General features: G+C 39.4%; 6 protein-coding genes across 6 annotated transcripts; 4 read left to right on the top strand and 2 right to left on the bottom strand.

The window, feature by feature from the left end:
• Positions 1 to 2,940: 2,940 nt before the first annotated feature.
• Positions 2,941 to 5,600, bottom strand: LOC110846377 (probable ATP-dependent RNA helicase DDX56). Its single transcript, XM_022093103.2, has 7 exons — positions 5,424 to 5,600; positions 4,700 to 5,344; positions 3,963 to 4,475; positions 3,829 to 3,879; positions 3,552 to 3,743; positions 3,246 to 3,476; positions 2,941 to 3,159 (listed from the first exon to the last, which is right to left on the bottom strand). Exons 1-7 carry the CDS (start codon positions 5,466 to 5,468, stop codon positions 3,073 to 3,075), a joined length of 1,764 nt encoding a protein of 587 aa, XP_021948795.1. The 5' UTR covers positions 5,469 to 5,600; the 3' UTR covers positions 2,941 to 3,072.
• Positions 5,601 to 5,682: 82 nt separating this feature from the next.
• Positions 5,683 to 9,379, top strand: LOC110846367 (putative pre-mRNA-splicing factor ATP-dependent RNA helicase PRP1). Its single transcript, XM_022093091.2, has 10 exons — positions 5,683 to 5,877; positions 6,025 to 6,130; positions 6,209 to 6,631; positions 6,780 to 6,981; positions 7,049 to 7,393; positions 7,465 to 7,664; positions 7,844 to 8,181; positions 8,261 to 8,383; positions 8,457 to 8,647; positions 8,730 to 9,379. The coding sequence occupies exons 2-10, from the start codon at positions 6,075 to 6,077 to the stop codon at positions 9,018 to 9,020; spliced, it is 2,169 nt and encodes a 722-aa protein (XP_021948783.1). The 5' UTR covers positions 5,683 to 5,877; positions 6,025 to 6,074; the 3' UTR covers positions 9,021 to 9,379.
• A 343-nt stretch (positions 9,380 to 9,722) lies between these two features.
• LOC110863082 lies at positions 9,723 to 11,725 on the top strand. Its single transcript, XM_022112315.2, has 5 exons — positions 9,723 to 10,311; positions 10,386 to 10,498; positions 10,589 to 10,778; positions 10,867 to 11,012; positions 11,080 to 11,725. The coding sequence occupies exons 1-5, from the start codon at positions 10,015 to 10,017 to the stop codon at positions 11,669 to 11,671; spliced, it is 1,338 nt and encodes a 445-aa protein (XP_021968007.1). The 5' UTR covers positions 9,723 to 10,014; the 3' UTR covers positions 11,672 to 11,725.
• A 48-nt stretch (positions 11,726 to 11,773) lies between these two features.
• LOC110845631 (switch-associated protein 70) lies at positions 11,774 to 15,550 on the bottom strand. Its single transcript, XM_022092089.2, has 8 exons — positions 15,074 to 15,550; positions 14,670 to 15,008; positions 14,488 to 14,586; positions 14,047 to 14,190; positions 13,749 to 13,984; positions 12,908 to 13,079; positions 12,316 to 12,619; positions 11,774 to 12,175 (listed from the first exon to the last, which is right to left on the bottom strand). The coding sequence occupies exons 1-8, from the start codon at positions 15,173 to 15,175 to the stop codon at positions 11,859 to 11,861; spliced, it is 1,713 nt and encodes a 570-aa protein (XP_021947781.1). The 5' UTR covers positions 15,176 to 15,550; the 3' UTR covers positions 11,774 to 11,858.
• A 772-nt stretch (positions 15,551 to 16,322) lies between these two features.
• On the top strand, positions 16,323 to 17,812 carry LOC110842239 (RNA-binding protein 47). The gene is made up of 5 exons (XM_022087954.2): positions 16,323 to 16,579; positions 16,655 to 16,733; positions 16,837 to 17,043; positions 17,136 to 17,319; positions 17,404 to 17,812. The coding sequence occupies exons 1-5, from the start codon at positions 16,346 to 16,348 to the stop codon at positions 17,516 to 17,518; spliced, it is 819 nt and encodes a 272-aa protein (XP_021943646.2). The 5' UTR covers positions 16,323 to 16,345; the 3' UTR covers positions 17,519 to 17,812.
• A 611-nt stretch (positions 17,813 to 18,423) lies between these two features.
• LOC110845620 (zinc finger protein 774) lies at positions 18,424 to 20,248 on the top strand. The gene is made up of 4 exons (XM_022092078.2): positions 18,424 to 18,799; positions 18,889 to 18,972; positions 19,049 to 19,438; positions 19,519 to 20,248. The coding sequence occupies exons 1-4, from the start codon at positions 18,599 to 18,601 to the stop codon at positions 20,101 to 20,103; spliced, it is 1,260 nt and encodes a 419-aa protein (XP_021947770.2). The 5' UTR covers positions 18,424 to 18,598; the 3' UTR covers positions 20,104 to 20,248.
• The last annotated feature ends 6,281 nt before the right edge of the window (positions 20,249 to 26,529 follow it).

The following is a 26,529-nucleotide window of genomic DNA, read 5'->3' as shown; positions in this document are numbered from 1 at the left end:
TGTGTACATTACTCGTTGAAAAGCAGGGTTTCAAAAATGCCGTGCTTTTTTGGTAACAATTTCAAATTTCAAACGAAATTTCGAAATTTCCTTATACATGCACTAAATCTTTGGAAAAAATATTACAAAATAACATGTTTACATGCACTAAAATTTCATAGCTCATTTTATTACTCAAGGTATGAAAGGTATGAAAACGAAAATGAAAACAGGGCCGATCATCAGACCACGATCGAATTATAAACTGCGTGCGTGCCCTCTCCTCCAATGTTATGATATGATTTTACACACGTATCATATTTATCTATATCACAAGACAAAACATTTCTTGGAGAAGTGGTAGGAAAGGTGTCTCCGAATAAATGAGGTTGTCTGACTTGCTTAATAACCTCAACTTGGTAACAAACCAAAACCACCGAATCTCAAAGTGAAAACAAGATCGGCCAGAAAAACAGGAGTCACATGCATATGTAAAACTCTTCTTGACGAGCATTAAAACGCGCAAGTCCAGTAATTTCATGGAGGATTTTTGACCGATTTTGACCCTCAATCCCCATGTCAAAGGTGACATGGTGGAGATGACGTGATAAAAGGAGATACAACTTGTAAGATTAATATCTACGAATCCAAACCAGGTGTGACTACATATAAGATTGGTAAAATTGAATAAAATAAGGAATTGTGACGACGCGGAATAATTTTTTCTCGAGTGGATCTTAATATGAATTTTATATTTCATACTGCGAATCAAATGGTTTGACGTGTTCTTCTTGATGATATTTTATTATGATGTCTATCATTTCTGCTCCTCTCCTGTCGGCCTGCTTGCTAAATACCGACTTATTTTTTATGAGGCTTACATCCTCCATTACAAGAATTTTATAACAATGGAATATTACCATTATTTTATTCCTATGGGTGTCAAACAAAGGAGGCGAAAGAGACAGAACAACAAGAAATAAATATCAGACGGAGTATGAAGAATGTGTAACGACTTGCAAAAAAATATGGAAATTTTTATCAAGAAAATGTGCCATTTTATTTTACAAGTTTGCATAAATCAAGTAAATATCAATTTAGTTACCAAATTCAGTAGTTTTTTTTAAGTGATAATACTGGAAATCTGAGTCTAGTTATTTCCTAGACGCAAAATTATTGACGTAGTCGAATCAAAAAATATTTACGTTGTAAATGTTAATGTTCTATTTTTTACATTCATGCATATTTGCATAAAATTCTAGACAGTTACATTTTTTACAGTTGCCAGGAATTATAATGAAGTCAAAATCTTCTAATTTCTATATAATTTACTTCATAATGAATCGGTTTATGCGAAGTTTTCCCTTTTTCCTTCTTTTTATTATTGCATCATCATCATTCTCTGATAATGACTGACTAATTCGAATTCGGGTTTGTTAACTTCTCCACAAAGTCAAGTCAACAATGCAGAAAGGACTATTTAGATAGCTCTCCCATGCGAGGAGATTCCTATTATCCTGCTCGAGCACCTGCTTTTACGTACTCGAAGCCTGGTTTTAAATGCCCTTTAAAGACGCCATCCCCCTTCTCGCAGGCGGTGCAGGAAGGCATCCCATGACCAACATTCAGTCCAGAGGAGAGTTGCGTAACGTGTATGTTTTTAATTCAGAGCAGTCATTCTATTCTTCCATTTTCTGTTAATTTCTTGTAATCTTCAACTTTAAAGAGAGACAGAGAGACGGAGCGAATGCAGCATTTTTGGCCACGGTTGAGAAATCATGAGATTCCGGATGTATGTACAAGAGTTCCAGGTGTATGAGATTTCGTGATTTCTTTCGGTCGATTTTCATAATCTGGATGAGATTTCTGAGATTTCTTTTGCTAATTTATATATTCATTTTTGTGGAACTTTCCTATAAAATTTGAAATTTCTATGAGGATATTCTATGTTAATGTACTTATTGAACACTGTTGACTGAAGCAGAGCAGATTGCACACTTAAATAATATTATTTTAATTTTATTGCCGTCCCATCCTGTCGATTAAACTATCTGATAGCAAATCCTACCAAAATTCATTTCATGAAACAACTCAGTCACCCGTAAACTTTGCAAAGATGTCGAATTTGTAAAATATGCGAAGTTTACTAGCAGATTAAACTGCGATTCTCACAAGGGAACATACCGAGGTGTCCAACGAGTTAAGGGTCGACACCTATACCAAAATGACCACAATACATGACTTGTTAAACGAACTGAACGAATTTCCATGTAAAACTAACTTTTCGTCACGTTGTGACGATATTTGTGACGAGCGCATGACCATCGGGTTGCCAGAGAGGGAGAGGTCAGCCGCTGAACGATCAGGTCAGAGAAGCGTCGTCGTCTTCAGAGATTTCAAATTTCAAATAACTTACACATTTCCAATTTTTTCAAAATTTCATAATTTCAAAATTTCGAAACTTTTTAAAAATTTCAATTTTTTTTAGAAATTTCGAAATTTCATCAAAATTTCAAAAAGTTTTTCAAAATTTCAAAATATTTTCAAAATATCTTCAAACTTAAAAAATGTTTTCAAAATTAAAAAAATGTTTTCAAAATTTCTTAAAAATTTCAAAATTGTTTCAAAATTTGCAAAAATTTGAAATCTCTGAAGACGACGCTTCTCTGTGGTCGACCTGATCGTTCAGCGGCCGACCTTTCCCTCTCTGGCAACCCGATGGTCATGCGCTCGTCACAAATATCGTCACAACTTGACGAAAAGTGAATTTTACACGGAAATTCCTTCAGTTTGTTTAATAAGTCATGTGTTGTGGTCATTTTGGTATAGGTGTCGACCCTTAACTCGTTGGACACCTCGGTATGTTCCCTTGTCAGACCAAATTCTATAACTGTATGTATTGTGTTATATTATTTATCCACACCTTAATACTTATCAACATCAAAGAAGTCATAACACATATTGAAAAGTTAATCTGTCATCAAATTTATTATCATACTTAATACGATATAATATAGCGTCGCGTGGGCACACTTAATCATTTTTACAAAAATGGAGCCGTGTCGAATTAAAAAAAAATAGTAATAAAATTAACTACTCTAAGTTATCGGCAACTTTCCTGTGTTTCTTCTTATTCAGCCCTTTGAACTCCATTGACTGAAGGGGAGATTCCTTCCGTTTCTGAAATTATTGCACATTTTTACATAATGTTTAGTCAAATTTTCTTAGCCAATAAAACAATTTAAAAAAATCTTTGCTTTGCACACCTTCATGGCGGCACCCTTGTTGAATCCTCCTTTCCTCTTCCGCTGGTTACCCTTCCCCGAAAAAATTGACGCCCGTCCACCATCTCCTGCCCGACTGATTGGCAAATGTTTCAACGTCTTTGGAACAATATAGTCGGGAACGTTTTTCAAATGGGGTTGCTGTTTCACCACCTTGAAGGCTTTATCATGTCGGAGAGCTTTCAGTTCTTGAGGGTTGGTTTCAAAGTATGACTACGGAGATAAAACAGGGGAAGTAAATTTGGTTAAAATGATGCACATACATTAATAGTTAGTACTGTCAAATACCTTCAACTTGGTTGATGTCATCATTTCTAATCTAATTTCCTTAATTCGAGCTTCCCGTATTGCAATTCGAGTGACTGCTTTCCACGCATCTTTGGCCCGATAGCGAAACCCTTCTACCTCAGACATTTTGAAATTGAATGGCTTCATTTTCAAGTCGACCTCCCCACTCAGGTCGGCCAAGGCTTGTTCAACCTGCAGACAAGCAAGAACAAAACTAGAATCTATTTGCATATATAGATTATGGCATCACTAACTAATTTACAAAAAAGAATGTTACCTCATTCAGCAGCTCGGTTTCTTTTGAGCTGACTAACGACAAGGCTGCTCCCTAATAAAAATGAACGAAATATGTATACACACTTGTAGCAAAAATAAATAAGGCCAGGGGTCACACAACATGCCAATTCTTACCTGATTATTTCCACGCGCCGTCCTCCCCACCCGGTGCAAGTAAGCGGTCGAGTCCAGTGGAAAATCAAAATTGATAACGTTTGAGAGATGTTGGAAGTCAATTCCTCTTGATACACCGGATTCCTTATCACGTCTCTTCTGCTTATTGTCACCCTTCTTCTTGTCGTCTTTTTTATCAGGTTTTTTATCCTTAACATCCTCCTCGTCGTGACCTTCGCCTTCTTTGGAAGCCGCAGCAGCAGCAGTAGAACTAGGTCCAGCTTCGTCCACGATCCTGTCATCACTCGCAATGATAATATTGTACACGCCCAGGTTGAATTGTTGGACCGTGTGCCATCTCGACATTTGTGGAAGCTCAGAGTTTAGGACGCACGTGCTGATTCCAAACTGCTCGAGGTATAATTTCAACTTGTAGCTGCGATCCACCGTGTTGACAAAGATGAGAGACTTTCCTCGAACGAGTCTCAACTTGAATAAGGCGTAAATTAGGACGTATTTGTCTTCCTCTTCGGCCTGTATGGATAAAATAATAATTAGTTAATGATGAACCTGATTTCTGATCTATTCACATTCAGTTTGTAAACTATTGTTTTGTGAGATGGGTGTACAAACTAAGGATAATATAATGAATGATGAAACTGTCTTACAGATTTGTGAAATTTTTTTTATAAAGTTTACACCGTTGTTGATTGTTACAAATACTTCTATGAATTGACTAATTAAAAATATTTAATTACCCGAATAACATAATGCGCCAACTGACACGCCGACGGAATCAGGGGCTCTTGCAACTTTAAAATGACGGGGTTGTGCAACACCATATTTTTTAGAGCGACGACATCCTCCGACAACGTAGCACTCGCCAATATCGACTGGCACAAATTGGGTAGAAATCCAATCAGTTTTTTCACATCGTCCTGATATCCGAACGAGAAGATGAGATCAGCCTCGTCAATCACGACAAACTCGAGGGAGTCTTTCACCTCCAGGTTTTTCTTTTGCATATGGGACAACACTCTCGTCGGCGTCGTCACGATGATATCTGGCTTCTCGGCGAGAAGTGATTTCAAAGTGGCTGCACAATTCGTGCTGGTCAAGTCAATCGCCTTCATATCCTTCGAGCAGGAGGAGCTCAGCTCAAGGACATTTTTCAAAATTTGGTGACACAGCTCCTTGCTTGGGGCGAGGATAAGAGCACGAATACTCTGTTCTCGTGCCGTGTTCTTGATGACGAGTAACTTCTGAAGAATGGGGAGCACATAAGCGCCCGTCTTACCGGAACCAGTCCGCGCTCGGGCAAGGACATCTTTTCCTTCCAAGATAAGCGGGATGGCGCGCTCTTGAATCATTGTAGGCTCCTTCCAACCCAGTTTTGCGACCGCCTAAAGAACAATTACAATTTATTTATATTAATTCCGTCACAATTAACAATTAAAATACTTTGACGACGACCACTTTTACCTTAAGGAGACGGTCGTCCATCCCCATCTCGTGAAATTGTGTCATTTTTTTAAATTGTCCTAAAACTAGAAAGACTGCTAGTTTAACAGTCTATTTAACCAAGTTTAACTATTTCCTATTTAATTAAACACTCGCTTTCCCCACTCATGTGAAGAAAGAGGGGAGAAACGTGGTTTATTTCATCCAACGTGGCGACTCAAAGTTGGCGGCCTCCGTCTCACTCGCTCAAAGCGACACTCAAAAAATCCAGCCTTTTCCACACTCGCACTCTCCTCGTTGTCTTGTCGGACACGCTTTTGGCACTTCTTTTTCGGCAAGACGACAATTAAAAAGTCGACAAGTTAATTAATTATAGTTGACACACCCACAGCCCCCATCGCACTGTCCGACTTGTGTGGTTTGTCCAAGTCGAAACTCGGCGTATAATTTGCTCAGTTCTATTTTTTCTTTGTCGGTAAGTTTGAAGTTTGAAGTTCAGTCTTTTTTTGTGGAAATTTAAAATTCAGCCGGTAGAAAGTAATGTATAGAGGTTGATTGGAAAAATCAAGAGATTTTTTAAGATAAAATAAGTAGTAAATTGTGTATTATAATTGTTGAATAGTTCACATATTCGTGTGCGATCCACCCACTCATTCACTCCCACTCGTCAGGATGGCCAGCCGAAGACCCCGTTTGGACGTGGCGGAGACGAATTTGGCTAAGAAACCGTGAGTTATTTATGCATACAACGATTTGAATATGTATGTTATCATGGAATTAATGCATATGTTTTAATTAATTTCTAGCAAATTGGCAGAGTTTACCACCCCGGCTCTTGGGGCAAGTGTTGGTGTGGCGGTGAAACCTGATGTACAACTCAACCCACACACCGGGATGATGTTCACCCCACGATATTTTGAACTTCTCAAAAAACGGACCCAACTTCCGGTCTGGGAGTACAAGGATAAGTTCATGGAGTTAATCCACAAGCATCAAATTATCGTACTCGTGGGTGAAACTGGATCTGGCAAGACGACACAGATTCCACAGTGGTGTGTCGACTACGCCAAGGCGGTTGGAAAGAGGGGCGTTTCTTGTACTCAGCCGAGGCGAGTGGCCGCCATGTCGGTGGCGCAACGTGTCTCGGAAGAGATGGACGTCTGTCTGGGTCAAGAGGTCGGGTACAGTATTCGATTCGAAGATTGTTCATGCTCGAAGACGGTGTTAAAGTGAGTACACATTTCTTATATTTTCATGTTAACGCCACCTTTATAGGTTATAAAGCTGTAAATTTTGTGATTTTGTGAACAAAATTAACATTAATTTGATAAATTTCCATTGAAAAATTACTGATTGCAATTATATTTAAACTTTTAGATACATGACGGACGGTATGTTACTCCGGGAAGGAATGTCAGAACCCATGATGGAGCAATATCAGGTCATCTTGTTGGACGAGGCTCACGAAAGGACACTGGCGACAGATATTCTGATGGGCGTGCTAAAGGAAGTTATCAAACAGAGAAGCGATTTGAAATTGGTCGTCATGTCGGCCACATTGGACGCTGGAAAGTTTCAGGTTAGTTGACAGCGATAAATCTTATGGACATAAATATGCAACTAATTAATTCATATTATTTATTCAGCAATACTTTGACAACGCGCCACTCATGAATGTGCCCGGGAGAACACATCCCGTCGAAATCTTTTACACTCCGGAGCCAGAGCGAGATTATCTTGAGGCCGCGATCCGGACTGTTATTCAGATTCACATGTGTGAAGAAACGGAGGGCGACGTTCTCCTCTTTCTCACCGGACAAGAAGAAATTGAAGAGGCTTGCAAACGGATTAAACGTGAAGTGGATAATCTCGGACCGGAAATTGGCGACTTGAAATGTATACCGTTGTATTCCACGCTACCTCCAAATCTACAACAGAGAATTTTTGAACAAGCTCCGCCACGGAAGGCGAATGGTGCCATTGGTCGAAAGGTATGAAGAAATTATTTAAAATTAAATCTTCCAAGATATTTAAATTTAAGTGTGCCATTGGTTAATTTTAGGTGGTAGTGTCAACCAATATTGCCGAGACTTCGTTAACCATTGACGGTGTCGTTTTTGTGATTGATCCTGGATTTGCAAAACAGAAAGTGTATAATCCCCGAATTCGGGTGGAATCTCTACTTGTGTCGCCAATTAGTAAGGCATCTGCACAACAACGAGCTGGACGGGCTGGGCGTACTCGGCCAGGAAAGTGTTTCAGGTAAGTTTTCAAATATGTTTTTGCACGCGTAACCTTGTAACTCTGAATTGTGCAAAGTTTAAGTTGACCAAAACACACTTTACCAACATGAAAAAATGTCCGTAGTTTACAAGGCTACAAAATGCCTTTAATCACACATTTGTATTGATTTTTACTAATTTTGGAATAAATTTTTTCAGACTGTACACCGAGAAAGCGTTCAAGAATGAAATGCAAGAAAACACATACCCCGAAATTTTGAGATCAAACTTAGGATCTGTCGTTTTAAACTTAAAGAAAGTTGGAATTGATGACCTCGTGCATTTTGACTTTATGGATCCCCCAGCACCCGAGACGCTCATGAGGGCATTGGAACTATTAAACTATTTAGCAGCTCTGGACGATGATGGAAATCTGACCGAGCTGGGCGCCATGATGGCTGAGTTCCCATTGGATCCCCAACTCTCGAAGATGTTAATTGCATCTACCGAGTTTGACTGTTCGAATGAAATATTGTCCATCACGGCCATGTTATCAGGTTTGTATAAGTGGTACACCTGTCAAGCCATGCAAATTCACTGTTCAATCCACTAACTTGTAATGCAATTTTCCCACAGTTCCACAATGCTTTGTTCGGCCAAACGATACTAAAAAGGCTGCTGACGACGCAAAGTTACGTTTCGCTCACATTGACGGGGATCACTTGACCCTTCTCAACGTTTTCCACGCCTTCAAGCAAAGTAAGTCCAGCAAAAGTATAGCTTCATCTATAACTATTTGTCACAATATTTCAATTTCATTCTCTTGCTTTAGATCATGAAGACCCACAATGGTGTTATGAAAACTTTATCAATTACCGCAGTTTGAAATCTGCCGACAACGTAAGACAACAACTCTCCCGAATCATGGACAGGTTCAACTTGAAGCGTACTTCGACCGAATTTACATCACGAGAGTATTACGTCAATATACGAAAAGCACAAGTGGCTGGATTCTTTATGCAAGTACGTGTTCTCCTAGAGAAACAACTATTAAAAAGTTTTCGTAACTTGTGCATATTCTAATCTGCTATATATTTTACTTTAGGTCGCCCATTTAGAAAGGAATGGCACATATTTGACGATAAAAGACAACCAAACAGTCCAACTGCACCCATCTACATGTCTCGACCACAAACCAGACTGGGTCGTTTACAATGAGTTTGTCCTAACTACCAAAAACTACATTCGCACCGTTACGGATGTCAAGGCCGACTGGCTGCTGCAAATCGCTCCTCAATACTACGACCTTGCCAACTTTCCCCAGTGTGAGGCACGCCGTCAATTAGAACTTATCCAGACAAAATTGGAATCAAAACAATTTCAAACCAAATTTTGATTATGTGAAGATTAATTTTACACCAATTTTTACACATTATACACGGTGATCATTATCATCACATTGTTCGTAGTATGTAAGTCTCTTCCCTCTCTTCCAATGTAAACTTATTAGGTAGTTAAGTAATTAGTTAATTTGACAATTTATGCGACAATTTATGAGAAAAAGCATCACATTTTTTGTTATTTTTACTGTTACAAGAACAGTTCATACTGCTGACAACTGTTGTTAAATCAGGAATATTTCTTTATTGCTCTTTTTATTATTCTGTACTACCAAAATATGCTGCCTCCTTTATTTCCGGGTATGTAATATACAAACAGTTGTGTAATAAAATGCATACATTTATTTAATGAGAAGAACTTGTATCAGAACTAACAAAAACCCTGCCCAGAATTGAGCATGGAAATAATATTAATCGAAGCATAATACTACTTGGCTTCATTTTATAGAAGGAATGAGTGCTCAACTATGCAAAGCAGTGACCCATCTTCAAAATTCATATACTCATTGAAAGTCCGTTTGAAATGTACAAAGTTTGTTTAGCATGATTTATTTAATCCAAAAGAGAGTTTAAGAGAACACATAACTTTCATTATAAACTCGTCAAACCCCATTGCACATGGGAAATTACCTGATCAAGCAATCTTATCAGTAACTTTGAATAAAATATTTCTACACAAGATTTACCTTTCTAATGGTCAAGCCAGACAAATATCTAGGATGGATTGATTCTTAATTTGTTGGAACTCCACCAAAATTCCATACAAAGGATGATATTATTTATATGGGACCTAAGATACACATTAATGTGTCAGCCTCCGAGTAATCTGAACTGAATCTCACATCCTGTAACGAAAACGAAGGCGTGACACACTTTCCATATAACCTTCCAAATCCACCCATTTCTGAACAGTTCCAACCACTTGGTAAATCTGAACTAGAATTTAGTCGTGACTTCGACGGACTACAAGAGAAAAAAAAACATTTTTAAATGTGGAAAACCAATAAGGATGCCAATCTCTGGCGGCTCCGCAGCCCTCAATTGTCCTCCGACATGTTATACAACTATCTCGCCGAGCAGGGCTTCACGTGGGGAAGCCAGTCGTCCAACTGGACATTACACACAATTTGGGAACCCAGAGTTATGAGCAAGTTAAGTTTTCTTACGGAAATGAAACCCGGTGAAGATATTGAAAAATGCAATATCTGGAAAGTCCTCCGCGAGGGGTTTGGAACATTCAGGACGAACTTTGACTCGTTAGTTGACCTCTCCGACAATATGATAATGGTGAGGAGGATAATAAATAATAATAGAAAAGATGGGATGCAAATAAACTAACAAGTTTTAAATTTTCTGTGAAGGTGCGCATCGACTGCGAAGCATGTCCTAAAGCAACCGAACTGCCCTCATCCCAGTGGTTGCAAGGGGCGCAAGTCTCAGAGTTCTTGATGGACAATGATCTCATCAACTTCAGGTAAATTAATACATGCATGAATTGACCTAATTATCCTAATCAAATTAGATGTTTAACTTGATATTGATTCCATACGTACGTGTTGTAAAGATGCACCCCAACAACTCTGGTCGCTGGTGGGGGTCTTCGAGAAATCCTGAAGGCCTGCCTCAGATACAACGATCTCTTGATCGCTGTGGGCACCGTAAAGCGCGTCGAAGCCCCACACGCTCGCAGACTCAGTTTGTTGAACTATGATTGTGACGACGCTGACCTCACCCTCATCAGAGTTTCTTTCTTGGTAATTCTTTAAACCTAATAATAACTGACATTTACTTGGATGGAATTTAGCTAAGTTGTGTGAACTTCAAGTTTTTTTTAATTCACAGCCCCCGTTGCAAGGGCATGATGTGAAGTTACTCGAAACAATTACGCCCGCCGATGGTCAACATACCTACAAATTTAAGTATCGAGTTCGCTGCGGAACATTCTTTGAGGAAATTTCTAAGTTTGGAGTTTATGATCCAAATGAAAGGTGAGACTGCACTTCAGATTTTTGTCGAACTATTCTAAATACTAAATTACCTCTAAATTTGTGCTAGGACTGAAAGGGATGATCGTTTTCTCATGGAGTATATGCCCATTGACTGCAATGCCAACGTTACTGCGATATATAGAACAATTGTGGAGAGGGGTATTAATAACAGCAATGGTCCTGCGACTAGGCCCTACCATCGAGTAACCTTCACTCCAGAGGACGATGATGCTGCGGAAGAACAAGAAGAGGAGTCGTACCGAACGTCTCCTATCTTCACTTCAGGTGTGCCGCATTTTAGAGGGGAACGTCATATTCGTGTTCCAAACGTGTCAGACTTCTGGGCATTAGTCTTCGTCCCATTGATAATTTTCTTGGCTTGCGGGCTAATGTTTTACGGAATTTATTCCATCGGTTCGGCTGGATCTGAGGAAATCTGTTATTTTTCCATAAACCATGTTCCAGCCCCACCAATTAAAGCTATCGTGGTCAAGGACATGGGTACCCTCTCCGTGATATACGAAAAATCAAGGTTCATGTGGAGGACAATAGTGGAGAGTTTTATGAGAATCGTGTACTGGTTGTTTGAAAACCTCGGATATCGATACATTTCTGAAAGATTATTTTCCAATACCGCACGAATTCATCCGAGTTGTTAATTTAGTTTAGAATAATTAGAAGAAAATCAATAAATATGTTTTTCTGTTGAATTACAAGGTGGTGGACATTTCAATCAATACTCATTCGAAATTAGTAAAAAATTTAATGAATCAATTATTTATTATCAATTAATTACGGAAGTCAGTACAACACAAAATTAAGAAAAATTTAGTAAAACAATTTAATCTAGGAGGGATCGAAGTAGTTAATTTTGGACAAATTTGTCGTGATCAAGTCGTCCACCCCGAGTCGTCGATGGTTGTTCCTACTGCTGCCACTGCTGCCACCACTGCTGTGCGTGGGTGGGGGTCGACTCTCGCGCATCGACACTGAGCGACGCGCCCGGCGAATTTTCTCATCCTCGACAATCGGTGCTGAAAAGAGTTTGACCCTCGTTTCCAAAATCTCACGGTTTCGCTCCACGTTTTTTAGTCTGGAACTTATCAGCTCATAATCCATTTCGGCACGAGCTTTCTCCAAACCTTTCAACTTCCTGTGCGCTTCTGAAATGAAAACGTAAAAATTTAGTAATTTATCTCAAAATTTTGGGTAGATTCAAGTTTTCTCGGGATTTTCACATAAAAAATTGTCTTTTTGCCCAGAAAATAAAAGACATCGAACCCATGAAATTTATAATGAATACCATCTAATTGAAATTCCAGCTCGATCTGTTTCTGGAGATACGTTTTGGATTTGTGTCTCTCCACGTCGAGCAGTTTGCGTTGTTCTCGTTCCAATTTTTCCAACTCGTCCCTCTTCTCCCATTCTTCGTTGAGGATTTTGGCTTGCAAGTTTCGAACCAGTTCTTCATCCTGTTTGGCCTGGATTTCCTCGCGAAGCAACTTCTCGAGCTGAAGACGCATATTTTCCAGCATTTTGCGCTGCTCTTCTTCATACGCTTTTTGCTGGGCGAGCTCTTTGGCTTGGTCTTCCGCGGCGAGGCGTGCCTTGAACAAGTGTGATCAGTGAAAATAGGAATTTTTCGAGAAGAAAATAAAGTTCCATTAAATGTTTAGGATCATTTGCAAGTTTGCAAATTTTACAAATTCTCCGAATTATTGTCCAACTTTGTAATAATTTGAAGAATTTGTAAAATTCTTGGGTGCGAAACTGGTAAATTAACTGCGATTTATAATGTTGTACGAGGTTTGCAAGGAACGGTAGGAAATTGCTTCATGCGAAATGAGAAAGTCCAAATTAGGAAGTTACAAAATTAATGAGATTATGCAACTCACCATTTTTTCCGCTTCAAACATTTCCCGACTTCTTTCCGTTTCGATTTCTCTCTTTATTCGGACGCGATGCCACTCGAGACGCCGTTTGTCCTTCAAGTAGCGACCGTGCGACTCTTGACAGTTGAGTCGCGACAGGGCCAAGCGAAGTGAGGCGATCCATTGGGAGCGATATCTATTTAGAAACATTCATATGTTCAAAATTACTGATATTAACTCAGATTCATAATTTATGGAAGAGAAGGTAAATACTATTTAGGTAATAAAATATACAAACTAATTATTTATCATGCACTTAAAGTTAAGATGACAAATTTGCCTCATTTAGTATTCCTACATTTGCAATTAGACACAAATTGTACTGATTCTGTGGAATTTTACTGAATTATGGACATACGCATGTAGGTATGCAGGATGCTTGTGGTGCCCAGTAATAAGAAGAAGACTGAAGTCTTCCAGCAGTGGAAGAAACTGCACTCACTCAAGTGTCAAATTCCCCACTCGTCTCTATTTCCCTGTCATAAACCAGACGTAAAATGTTTCTCACCAAACTTGGTAAAATCAAATCTCACAAACGGCGTGCTTAGTTTGCAAGTATTTTTGCCTTGAAACCAAATGAGCTCTGGTGCGCAAATTTACTTATTTATTTGTGTACCCACTAAGAATTAAGTAAGACGCAGGTTCTTATTTCGCAAAATGATTATTACATGGAATCGCTAATTCTGCTGCAATGCGACATAACATCGTGACATGATTATGGCAAATTTTGGCACTTAAATTAGTTAGTAAGCCTAGATTTCTGACTAGTCTACATAACCGATTTCCTTGAAAAAAAAATGCCCACCTTTTGTCCAGCGTCGCCAAATTCAGTACCCTTTCCAACGTGACGATTCGAAACTTTCTGAATTTGCTGGCCTGCTCGCTACCCACGTCTTCGTCGATCCTCGTCTGAGAGTCAAATTCGATAAATTTCATTTTCCCCGGATCCATGTTGTAATACCCGATTCCGGACGATTTTAGTACAAACATCTTCTCCTTGTACTTCCCAAAGGTTGAGTAACGTTTCAACATTAGCGTTCCCTTCGGCAGAAATGTAAAATATTATTTTTATTATTTTACATGAGTCGAAAACAAATTCCTACCGTTTTTACTGTATCGTCGACAAACTCGTCATACAATTCGTTGATGACTTCGACGACGTTTTCCGGTTCAAAATGTTTCAAAAATTTCAGTTCAATGACAGATAACAAGTTCTGGAAGTCGAATAGGGCGTTGGAAAATAAGCACTGAAACAAAATGCATACAATTACGCATTTTTTTAGAATTATTGATTCTTCATGGAATAAATTACAACAAAGCGTAAACTGTACAAAGTTATTTTTACAATTTTTAGAGGACATTCGAAAAACAACGTTTGTGTAAACTGTGTAAAGTTACTTTACAAAATTTACATAAATTTCAAAAGGTATTGTAACAAGGGACGCCGGTCAATCCACGTCTCTCATCATTTTGTTCTTGGTTGTGTACCAATCAACAAACCTCACAGACTTTACACAGTTTACACAATACGATCGTAATCTCACCTCAAAATTCTCATCCAGCATTAAATTACACTCTCTTCCCGATAAGGTTGACAATAATTTCTTAAATACGAGTTCCGCTTCTTCCGAACACAATACAACCTAAAGTACAAAAGAGACCTATTTAGTACATACTTCCATGCATGTTTTATCACCCCCCTCCCACTTATCATCGGTCCTCCCACCTGAGCATTATTCGTGTCAGCATCCGTGATAAGGTCCCCGAGGAGGCAGAAGAGACGAAACAGTTTGAAAGTTGACTCACTCCCCAATCTCGGATTTCTTTTCACCGAATCCAAAATCAGTTTAGATTTACTCAAATTCCAGCAAATTTGGTCGATTTGTTTCTCCAAAAGGGACAAGTCCCTCCTGCCCAGCGAGTCACTCAGCGAGGAAAACACTTCCCGAGATAAGTAGCTCTCAAACTGTTTGAAATTTAGGGACGTGTCGCTCCCAAAATCTTCCAGGGCGAGGGACGCCAAGTTTCCGCATTCGAAAACTGTACCAATGTGAGAGACAAGGACCTGCAAAATCAATTCCTCCACCGTTACATTCAATTTTATTCATTTCGTGATAATTTCTTGCCCACCTTGAGTTTCGACTTGGGCGAAAATGCAGTCCCAGAGTCGGACAGCGTGGTGAACGCGTGCCACACACTGTTTCGTACAAAATCGAGCAGCACAGCCCCCATGACAAACTAGACGATTGTACTTTATCTTATCCAATGACTTCTTCTACGATTACATAATTATCGACTCCCAGGATTTTGTAACTCTCCGCACTGACACGATTTACAAAAGTACATATGCAAAAAGTATCTCCACAATTATTCAAAACTGGGATTTAACAATTTAACACTTTTTTTTCAAACCAGGATGAGTTAGAAATGTAAAAATAAATAAATCCGAGTCTCCTTTCGTATGCAAATGTGTGTATTATTTATTTAGATGGAGAAGACAGATGTAGATGGAAGGCGAAGAATTTCGTCGTGAAGACTTTGGTTACACGACGACCACGACATGAGAGATCGACACTGCGATATCTTCCACCAACCAGGACAAGACTACAATGTTGGTTTAATACAACAGCTCTGCATTCCATTTATGGCTTGCTCACCTTTTGCTTTTACTTTACTTTTTGGTGGCTCGCGTTCATTGCCATTTTTTATTTACCTGCACACACACACACACCACACACATATTTGGTATGGCTAATCACATCACAAGTCAGTCAGTCAGTCTTAAATACGGCGAGATGATTAAATAATATAAAATCACAGGTACGGTCGGTATCTCTCATCTTCTTGGCTAAGGATGAGATGAGATTGGGCGAGGATGGATGAGATGAGATGAAGCGAATCGTTATGCAATTTTAATTATTAACATTGCATTGATACGCATCGGGGGGTAATAATAGGGCAAAAGTGGTGGTATGGATTTAATTACTTATTAAAAAGGAAATACGTCCGTATTGCACATCGAAATCAGAGTAATGTTCGTTTATATGTTATGCATCATAAATATCTTGGAAGTATATTTGGTGGAAGTTCGTAGAAAATTTCCAATACATTGTTTACTAAATTTTCTGTTTTATTATATGTATAAACCCAAAGCAAGTAGAAAATTAGAAATGGTGACATTGGAATGACAAAAATATGCTTGGATTCTAAGACATTCAATGACTGTTTTCGATACGATGATATAGGAATTAAATACACCTTCAATACCAAAAGAGGCATCCGCTCCTTCTCATGTAACATCAATAATTAAAAACTTAATGTAATAGTTAAAAATGTAATTTAATAAGTAAAACATATTGTTGAATGCATCAAGATAATGAAATTGAGCCAAAATAATTCCAAATGCGGATTTTGCCTTCTTATCGGAAAGCGTCACCTGCTCCTTCTCACGTATCCGCTGGAATGCAGAGACGCCACGCTGCTGATAAGCGACTCGCTTCCCTCATCTCCAAATCCTCAAGAAGCAAGGCAGGCTCATTTCACTCTGTTTCTTGCCGTCGTCACGAACACACCTCGCAAAATTTCGTCCAGTTTCTTCCCTTCTGCACGTCGTACTCCAATAATTCTGCGAATAGTGTACGAAAATCTTTAAACTGCAACTCATTAACTAATCCTAAGTTAGTTTGCTAACGATCTTTATTTCTTGAGCAGCCGAAGATGGAGTGGTGTCAGCACAATGGGCAACGCTTGTACGGTCCCCCAGTGGAAAGTGGTCGCAAACCAGAACAGGGTGAGTCCTACGAAAAACTATTATTTATTATGTATTTTCTTCAATTTCATGTCGATATGTAGCATGTTCTTAAAAAGTGTGCTTAATTTGTCTGTGATAACAGGAAGTGAGGTATTTATTCCCAACGTTCCTCAAGACTGGACGGAATTTGACATCTTCGACCTGTTCAAGACGATTGGGCCGATTTACCAGGTCAGAATGATGGTCAACTTCAGTGGGAGTACGCGAGGCTTCTGCTTCGTTCGCTTTTTCGAGAAGGAACATGCCTCCCAAGCAATTCTTGAGTTGAATAGGAAGGAAGTTAAGAAAGGTATTTTTTCAATAGGAGTACATTTCCAAATTTTGTATAACTAATATTTAAGTAACTTCGAGTAACTGTTCATTATCTGAATTTGTGTGTAGGGTGGAAAATTAAAGTCGTGATGTCTCTGGATAACAGCACCTTGTGGGTCACTGACTTCCCAAAGTTTAGGACTGACGAGGAAATCAGGAGCGAAATATTCCGAATTTCCAACGGCGTGACAAGTGTGACCATTTTTACTCAGAATAAACAACGATGCTGTCTGATTGATTATACAACTCACAGGTCACACATTTATAAATATTTACATATTTGAGACTCATTTGCATTAGTTAATAAGTGGTAATTAATTAACATTTTTTTGAACAGCGCTGCGTCCAACGCTCGGAAGTTATTTCTGTCCAGACAAGTGAAGCTGTGGGGCCATCGCTGTTCTGTGGAGTGGGCTCAACGTGGGGATCAGCCGAAAATTTCTAATGTTTAGAGCTATGAATTTCTTACTTGTTTTTAATTCGTTCGTCTGTTTGTCGTGGGATTGAGATTTGCAATGTATTCAATTTATTTGACGGACCGTGATAAATACTCACATATTTTGACTTTGTAATATGTATCGCATTTCATGTTTTTATATATTATTTTACGATGAACTTTTTTCTTGTTATGATTAATTTCTGAATGAACTTGACCTTAATTATTTGCTGTATTTGATCGTATCGTTGTGAATTGACATGATTTTTGACTAACATACTTGAAATAAATTATTCCTTTGTTAATCGTATGGCGACTTTGTTAGTTTTATTTTCATAGTAATGCTTACATTTAAAATGTGATCAGTAATGAGTATAATTTCGCATATTTTTACATTTTGTATCCGTTTTGCATTCACAAATTGAGCAGTTACATACATACATACATTAATACATAAGTTATGGTATTTGGGTAAGAAAAGTCAATAATCCAACATCATAGAGGAGTACTTTTAGCAAAGTCAAAATAATGCAAAAAAAATATCCGCCGCACAGAGTAAACTTATCAGTCGATTATTTAGCCAGGACGATTTGATGGTAGAATTATTTTGGTTTCAAAAAACATGCAAATAAAATTAATCTACCAAACCCTCAACCAAATGGCATAAGCATAACGGACGATTAATTTGACCAGCTACTCTAACAAACATTGGTTAAATAAATTGCATGTTCATCCAAACAAATAATTCTAGGAGGCCAAGGTGCACCAGGAATTCTGAGATTCTCAGGAATCCTCGGTTTGCATATTATGATGAGACGACCTCAATACGAATGACAGCTCACTCACCATTTTCTTATCGTGATTAACACATTCCAAATATTCTATTCAATCCAATTGAGTTCATATCCCATATTTTTCTATATTCAGTTCTAGTCACAGCTTTGCTTTGAACACACAGTTTTGGACAGATTCCACAAAGCCAGGAGAAAACCCACCAGCTTTTCGTCCTCGTCTCGCAAATTTTCCCCGCATTCCGGAAAATTTCTGCCCCTCGTTAATTCCAAATTTTAATTCCGAGAAATCCGAGAGCAGGGTCATGATGTCAAAGGCTGACCATGAACTTCCTCTTCCTGGAAATGGCAACCGGGTCATGGCAGACGCCACCACGACCTCAGCTATAAGAAGTGACCCAGAAGTTGCTTCTCATCAAAGGAGGACGGAATCCCTGGAAGATTTGGAGGTGTGTTTGAGCAGTGGCGACGAGAGGGACGAGGACATAGTCGAGGAAGACAAAATGGTGAGAACATTTGTCCTTGAAGCGGTCATCATAAATTATTGAAATCGTTGGCCAAATTTTTGTATTTATTTGTTTTGTCATTTTTCTAGATCAGGGTTGACTCGCTTATGGAAATTAGGCGCTGGGTAAAAGTGCAGAAAAAATTCTTCGCACCAAACACATCGGACACATCGGTACCTGTGAAATTAAACTGTTTTATTCCGATGTTTTTTAGTTTCACTCATTTTAGTTGGTTATCATTTTGTCCAGATTTCCGAAGTGAGGTTTCAGACTTCTTGTCGCGTTGTCCGCTGCTTGGACAAACTTGTCGTCGCGGTGGAAAACGTTGTCGATGTTCTGGACGAGAGGAGACGACGGGGATTTCCGAAGTACGAGCAGAGAAGAGCCCGACGCCATGAATTACGGAAAGCAGAAGCAGCAACATTGCTAAAAACACGTAATGGCGTTCACGACAAGGAAAAGTCGAGAAATTCAAAACATGACGCCCCACAAAGTCCAACTCCGACAGTTCTTACGCCCCAAAGGTCACACCCAGACCAATCTGCAACCCACTCAAAATCCAGGTTGAATCGGAGACCAGTCTTTAAATCCAACGACCAGACCACTACACGAAGATCCTCCTCCTCTGGTAGCGAGATGGTAAGTTTTCATTTGCCTGAACAGTGCGACTTTTCCCTACCTAATTTTTAACCACTAACGTTTTGTACATATTCGCCCAGAGTTGGAAACCCAACCGCCACCGCTGCCACACTTGTCGAAAAACTTTTGCCTCCAAACATGACTTTACTCGTCACCGTTACACCCACCTCAAAGAAGAAGAGAAGACCGTGGCGAGGCAGGGCTGGAGTCACGTGTGCTACTTTTGTCAAAAAAGATTCGAAAGTAAGGGCACATGTAATATCCACCTGCTGACCCACACGAAGGAGAAGCCCTATCGCTGCGACCAGTGTGAGAATGAATTCGCGGAGAATAGTAGCTTAACAAAACATAAGCGCATTCATAGCGGCAACCCGAGACCTGCGAGGTCCTTACCCTGCGAGGAATGTGACCAAACTTTCACTTTGAAAACTAGTCTGATCAGACATAAGAAAAGTCTTCACCGGAAGTTAGGGGCCATCGACTGTCCCAAGTGCCCCAGGAAATTCGGCACAAAGGATCACATGGTGCACCATCTGAACGGGGTTCATCTCAAAATTAGACACCCCTGTCCCCACTGCCATCGATCCTACACGTACAAAGGCAATGTTCGAAAACACATGAGGGAGTTTCATCCATCAAAATCCCGTCCTCTACCTGTAAAATGATCATCAGGGAAAGACTCAGTTTCCAAATTGTGTCTGTTGATTAACTGATTAATCAACTTATGTATAACAAGATAAGCAATTATTCTCATATGAATGTTAAAAATTACTAGATTCAAGGATAAATAAATTTTTTTGACTCTTTTAATGCTGCAGATTTTGGTTTTGACTTATTTCGTAATCGGATTTTTACTAGATTTAGTTAATCGCCTCATTTTTTTAAACTAGTATGTGTACTTTTATCTTATCAAAATTTCCTTGTCTAGCTTCATACTACTTGGAAATGTCGAATTAGAATTTTAAGAAATCATCGCCCTGTTAGCCTATCCGCCTGAGAACTCGAAATGTCAGTCGCATGCATCCGAACAAGCCGGTACAGCAGTCTCAACGAAGATAAGCCATGACAGTCATGCTAATATTTCTTTGGTCGACAAGCTTATTCACAAAAACTCAGGGAAAATGGGAGAGAAATTTGAAATTTGTATAGTGACACAACCCAATAAAAGCAAGGATGAGAATATTTCCAGAAATGTGAGACGAAATACATACATACGTCAAAAACACGAGAACAGAGAGCAGCAGGAGGTAAATTGAGATATTCAACTGATCTGCAGATTGATGAGACAACGATATAAATCCCAAATTGCAACTGAGACCATGCTTTCTCCTGATTTACATGAAACAAATTCTGTTTCTGAAGGAGTTGCTGACTTTCACCGTGCCTGTCACCACACGCCCCACACAGATGACGCGACCTTCTCGAGGACTGGTTTTTCATGGAGCGTTGCGTTACGTTTCTCCCTTATTCGAGCCCAACGCTTACTCGTCGTGAGTAAGACTTGGATGGAATGCGTTGTTGTTGTTGTTGTTGTATTTTACTTGACACGTTGCCACCAGAAGCATGGTCTGGGCATGGATGGCTGGTAGGCAGTCCAACTCACACGGCATTTCTCTTCAGTTTATTCGAATCCGCTTTTATTCTTTGCAACATAATGTCACACAATTCTGGGTTCGTGTTTTTTCAGGATATGTGCACCGTGCAATTCATTTTGCATGACAATATTTTAACAATATCAAGGTCATAATTGCTTTTATGACCACAGATTTTTTTAATGCAGCAAATAAATTATGAGCATTTTTCAAAATTTTCTGCAATCTGTGACAAATATTGGCAAGTATTTCAGCCACGTCGTTACTACGACCAGCATCAAGCATTACAAAATTGAGAAACTTTGCAAATATTGTGGGTGCGGGACCAACTTGGACAGAATTGAGGCACACAAAATGGGTGCGGTTCCTGACCTAAAGTTTATATTTATTTTTCGTCCACCACAATTTGATGTTTGTACACGAATTGCCAAGATTTCCAAAATTTAGCCACCCTGCGCACCAAGTTTGTTGGTTTGATGACCGCATTGTGCCGAGATCATGGCCACACGAACCCAGGCGCATTTTATGGAAGAGATTGGGTGGGATTTGCAGCAAAGAAGCACGTTTCCTCTTTGTTTCCGTCCTCCATGAATCCATCACGTCGTCGTCGTCGTGCTTGTGGATTGGATTTGGATTGACTTGTTGTTCGTTGTAATTTTATTATGGTACGCGTTCCCATTCCATTTTTAAGTAATCCTCGCAACAATTATTGTGGGGGTGTTGCATTGGAAAGGGTGGATTTTTCGGGAATTTTAACCCCTTCCTCCCCATTTCAAGGGAAACATATGTATGAACAGACGTGGAGGTCGTTCTGAGGTCACATCCCTCCTGCACGGCCCTTATCCTGCCTTGCTTTTGCTTCTCACATCGCATCGCATTTCATTTCACTCTATTATTATTCTTCGGAGCGGATTTTTCCACTAATATTTATCATGTAACGTATTTAAACAGGGGAGAAACATACATCGTAAATGGTTACATTATTATTATTGTGTCTGTCTGCCTGTTGAGAGGGTTGGGTTCACGTTGGCAATTTCTCACGCTTCCAAAACTAAGCTGAACTTCCAGCCAGGAGACGACCCCAGAGTGTGTAGAAGAATCACTTTTATAATATTTTTACGACCGCTTTTTTCCTACCTTGATAAATAAATAGTAAATGTAACTCTACGTGCAAACCAGAGAATGGAATGCGTGGAAGAAGTAGGGACGGAAAATTACAAATACGTATTTGTGACAGGACAATTTTGTAAAAAAATACGCCATAAAATATTATCGTGTCGAATTTTACTGCTAAATCCATTTCATTCTGATGCATGCGAAATGGGGAGCAAAAGTTAAGATTTTTTGACTTCAAGGCACAATCTGTTGTTATTCCTATTTCCAAAATCCATTACGCACCTGACCCAAGATTTTCTCAAGAGATGAGAGCACAACCTCCATTCCATTGTGTCCTATTGTGCAGGAAAATGTAAGCTTTTGTGAAGTGCACATCCTTTGAGGTTGCCCAAGGGTCGACCACTTCTTGAACAGGTGAGTATTACCACCTCCTCCTCACCTGCTGGACTGGACTCTCCACCACTGGAGAAAGAAGATCGAGGCTCCTTTGTTCCCATTGAGGTCACATTGTGGAGGATCCAATGTCTCAAAATTGGGCAGGCGTCCTACAATCCAGAGATTGTAAGGTGAATCTCGGCCAGCCATTCATCACGACGATGACGTCCCTCATGCTCAATAACAATCAATCAATCAATGACTTACGCATTATGATTCCTCTTTTGTGCTAAACTACAGAATGGGAAGATGACGAGGAAAGTGTCACAACATAACAAATACATAAGATCACTTTTTTGGGATAAAAGAGCCTGCTAATTTTGGGTGAAAATGAGTGACAGGTAAAAAAATTGTCGCTGCTGGAGGAGAATCTGGGAAGAGGAGTCATATTCCTAAAAATAGAGGTTCCATTGTTGTCAAAAGGTCAAAAATATATGGGGTTAATTTGTTGACATATTGGCTTATTTAACCCAAAATCCTATGTAACTTGAGTGTTGTTTTAACGGGAATTTTGTAAATTGAAGATAAGTAAATAAGCTCGATAACCACCACCACCACTATTTCTGCCTATTACCAATTATAAAATGTTTGTCAACATATCGCTCTCTTTTCTCTCTCACTCTCTCTCTCTCTCATTTCTAAATATACATTTTTTGTCTTTATTTTGGCAAGAAACAAACAAAAATGTAATAAAGTGAGCCCTCCGTAAACAAGGTCAGGCCTCGCATCGTACAAGCATTGAGCATTGAGATACATACATTTTCCAAACAAACCAATCACTCCGTTTAACCAAAGGCTTGGGGAAGGTCATGGTGTACGTACGTACATAATAAATAAATAAGTACGTAATATGTGTACACATAATGAGGCAAAAGTGCGAGGTCAGCTCAAAATATAATGAACCAGCAATGCACTTATTTAAACAATCGACTTTCTGCCCGTGGTTGGATGGGGGGCTGTGCAGGACGAATTTGACCTCTTTTTCCGTCCCCGTAATTACCGCCGCCTGACCTTGACGTGGGTCAAAATCCATTCTTTTTTGTGAATGCATCGTATGTAATACTGACTCACATGCTTCACATGGACCATTAAAACTACATACTTGACACATACGTACGTACATAAATGCAGATAAGGTATAAAACAATTGATATGGTGGACGTGAAGTTAGGGAATTTACATATGTGTGCCTTTTATGTATCTACCTTATCTCAAATTCTGTACGTTTGAGTATTTAGTACATATTTATTACTTATCCAGTACGACGGATTAATTGAGTTAGTATTATTTTAATTGTGCATGCATATTTATGATTTATTTATTTATTTATTTGCCGTCCAACTATTTTGCATGGCATGCATATGTAACTATTTTAAAGTGTTGGTATTTCGTAGATATGAGACCACGTTGGTGGTGGTGGTGCTCACGTCAAATGTGGTTATGCAAACTTTACGGTAGCGTCACAAATTTAGAAACGGTGTAAAAACCGGGTAAATTTTGCACAGTAAATTTCCTAAATTTTCCGAAGAACATGACATTAATGTGAACGCATGCACTTATGTAAGCAAATGTAATGTAAGTAAATGCTATACGACGTGCAACTGATACATAAAAATAGTCAAGTATTTAATTTTATCACATCCCAACAACCCGGCCTATTTGTGGTTTATTGGTTTCGTACATTTTCCTCGTTTTGGTTTCGCTCATCTAATTTCCATTCTACTCAAATCCAAAATAATTATAGCAACAAACAAACTTCGCAGAAAAAAACTGCAGTATGAATCGTCCATTATTTATCACTTATTCATTATTATGCAGCAGAAATTCCATTATCCATCGTCATCATGCACGATAATAAATAATTTATAAAAGAGGAAGCTGCTATTAATCTGGCTTTGATCCTGTGGGATTTAATTCATCCACTTCTCTCAACTTTATATCTTATCAGCCAAAATTTACCCAACAATATTCATGACACACAATGAAACGAAATGGATGGCGAGATATCCGTAACTAAAAGACACGCAAACGCTTTCCTCCCCACATTTCCATGTCAGTTTGCTTTGCACGACCAGAAAAAATTTTTGTATGGATGGAGATTCATACATGCACTTGAACTTGACATTCGTATTCATTCCTCTTCTCGCGACATGCAAAATCTGTATCATTTTTCGTATCATCACTTATCACATGCTGCACTCTGGCTGGTGAAGAGGAGAGGAATCATTTCCATGTATGTAATAAATAATAAATAATATGTAACACACTGCATTTGCATAGGGTTTTACTTTACCAACTAATTGGACCACCACCACCACAAAATTCGAGTAAAACCCATGACAACCCGAGGCGAATTTTTTGCCATTCATATTCCAATGCACCCGTCATCTTGGGGGCTGTGCGGGATGGGTGTGAGCTCTGATTTGGAGGGGCACCCCCAATTCATACATACATTTAGTTACGTATTTAGGAGGAGAGAGGTAAAAAATGTGCCGGACTGCACGGCCCCACAAGTCTTGAGGCTGGATTATTGGGCTGGAGAATTAATGTGTGATGGTCATCATCGTGACATGATATGTATGTAATAATAATATCTTGCCCCACGTATTATCGTCATCATGATCATCATCCGCCCGTTTTTTGTTAGACGTCCATTCTTTTTCCTTTCCCTGTTGGTTGGTTGGTTGGTTGGTTGGTGGGTTAGATCGTCGTCGTCATCGTCATGACATGCTTGATGGTTAGTGGACGAGACCATGACTAGTGCTGGAAGCTATCTATGTGTAGGAATAGGATGCCATGAAAAAAATAAGCTAACCGACACCATCATCATCCGTCCGGTAAATTGTTGCTGAGCTGAATGCAAAATAAAACCATAGTAGGCGGCTCGAATAACCTAATTACTTACTTCATTTTGCAGCTAGTAATACAATATTGCCTAATACCCGGTAAACAAGGTCAGACTTCAGGTTACTCAATGCTTACGGAGTCATTAAGCTTGAGAAACTCGTGGACAAGGCACATGTTCGTATGTAACGAGAACTTGGTACATGGAGCTTTTGTGAAGACTGGTCTGGCTCCTAATTAGTGAAACCTTTCATAAAAATGTATCCATTTTCCCTCTCGTGGTTGAATACGGGCCGTGCAGGAGGGATGTTTCGAGCTCTTTTTTGTTTTATAATGGAGGTCTCCGAAAATATGCTCTCCGGTTTTGACGAAATTAGTAGAAAATTACAAACGACATGATCTCTCAATGCGCAAGTCGCCAGAGATATTTGTATCCGAAGAGGAGAAATCGAGCCCAAAAATTGACTAAATTTTACACTTTCCAAATTTACTGAACGTTTTCTCCTCTTCGGATGCAAATATCTCTGCCAAACGTGACCATCAGGAGATCATGTCTTTTGCATATTTCCTACTAATCAAATTCGTGATCCATTGACACCAGTTTCATCAAAATTGGAGACCTCCATTGTTACGGGCCAGGCAGCAATGATCAGTTCGGAATATTTTGTATGCACGGCCCCTCCATGTGAGAGAGGATGTGGGAGGGAGGGGTTCCCATTTTTCTGGATGTCTGGCATAATTTAGAATGCCCGACTGGAAAATGATTTCGCTGGACTGGACGGGACGTGCTATCCGTTTTATTTTCCATCCTCCGGACACGTTCAGTTTTGACGTGCTCCAAAAAGAGGGAAAGGAAACGGACTTTGAGATAAATACTGGACCCTGATCACTCATAACAAAGCACACCTTTGAACATAGATAAATGCATATATGCGCATGCATCCAAGGATATTATGTACGTGGAAAGAATGCAGGTCTTTGTCCTAGGCTGGAAATATGTGTTTGTTGGCTCGACGTGCGAGCCACGAGGGACGGGAAATAAGGTCTCTCCAAAAGTGGATGGGCCATGCAGCAAATGACTAAGGACCAAAAGAGCACTCAGCC

Source organism: Folsomia candida, unplaced genomic scaffold (genome assembly GCF_002217175.1).
Source record: "Folsomia candida strain VU population unplaced genomic scaffold, ASM221717v1 Fcan01_Sc001, whole genome shotgun sequence".
NCBI classification, from domain to species: domain Eukaryota; kingdom Metazoa; phylum Arthropoda; class Collembola; order Entomobryomorpha; family Isotomidae; genus Folsomia; species Folsomia candida.
This window is presented reverse-complemented; position numbering and strand designations above follow the sequence as displayed.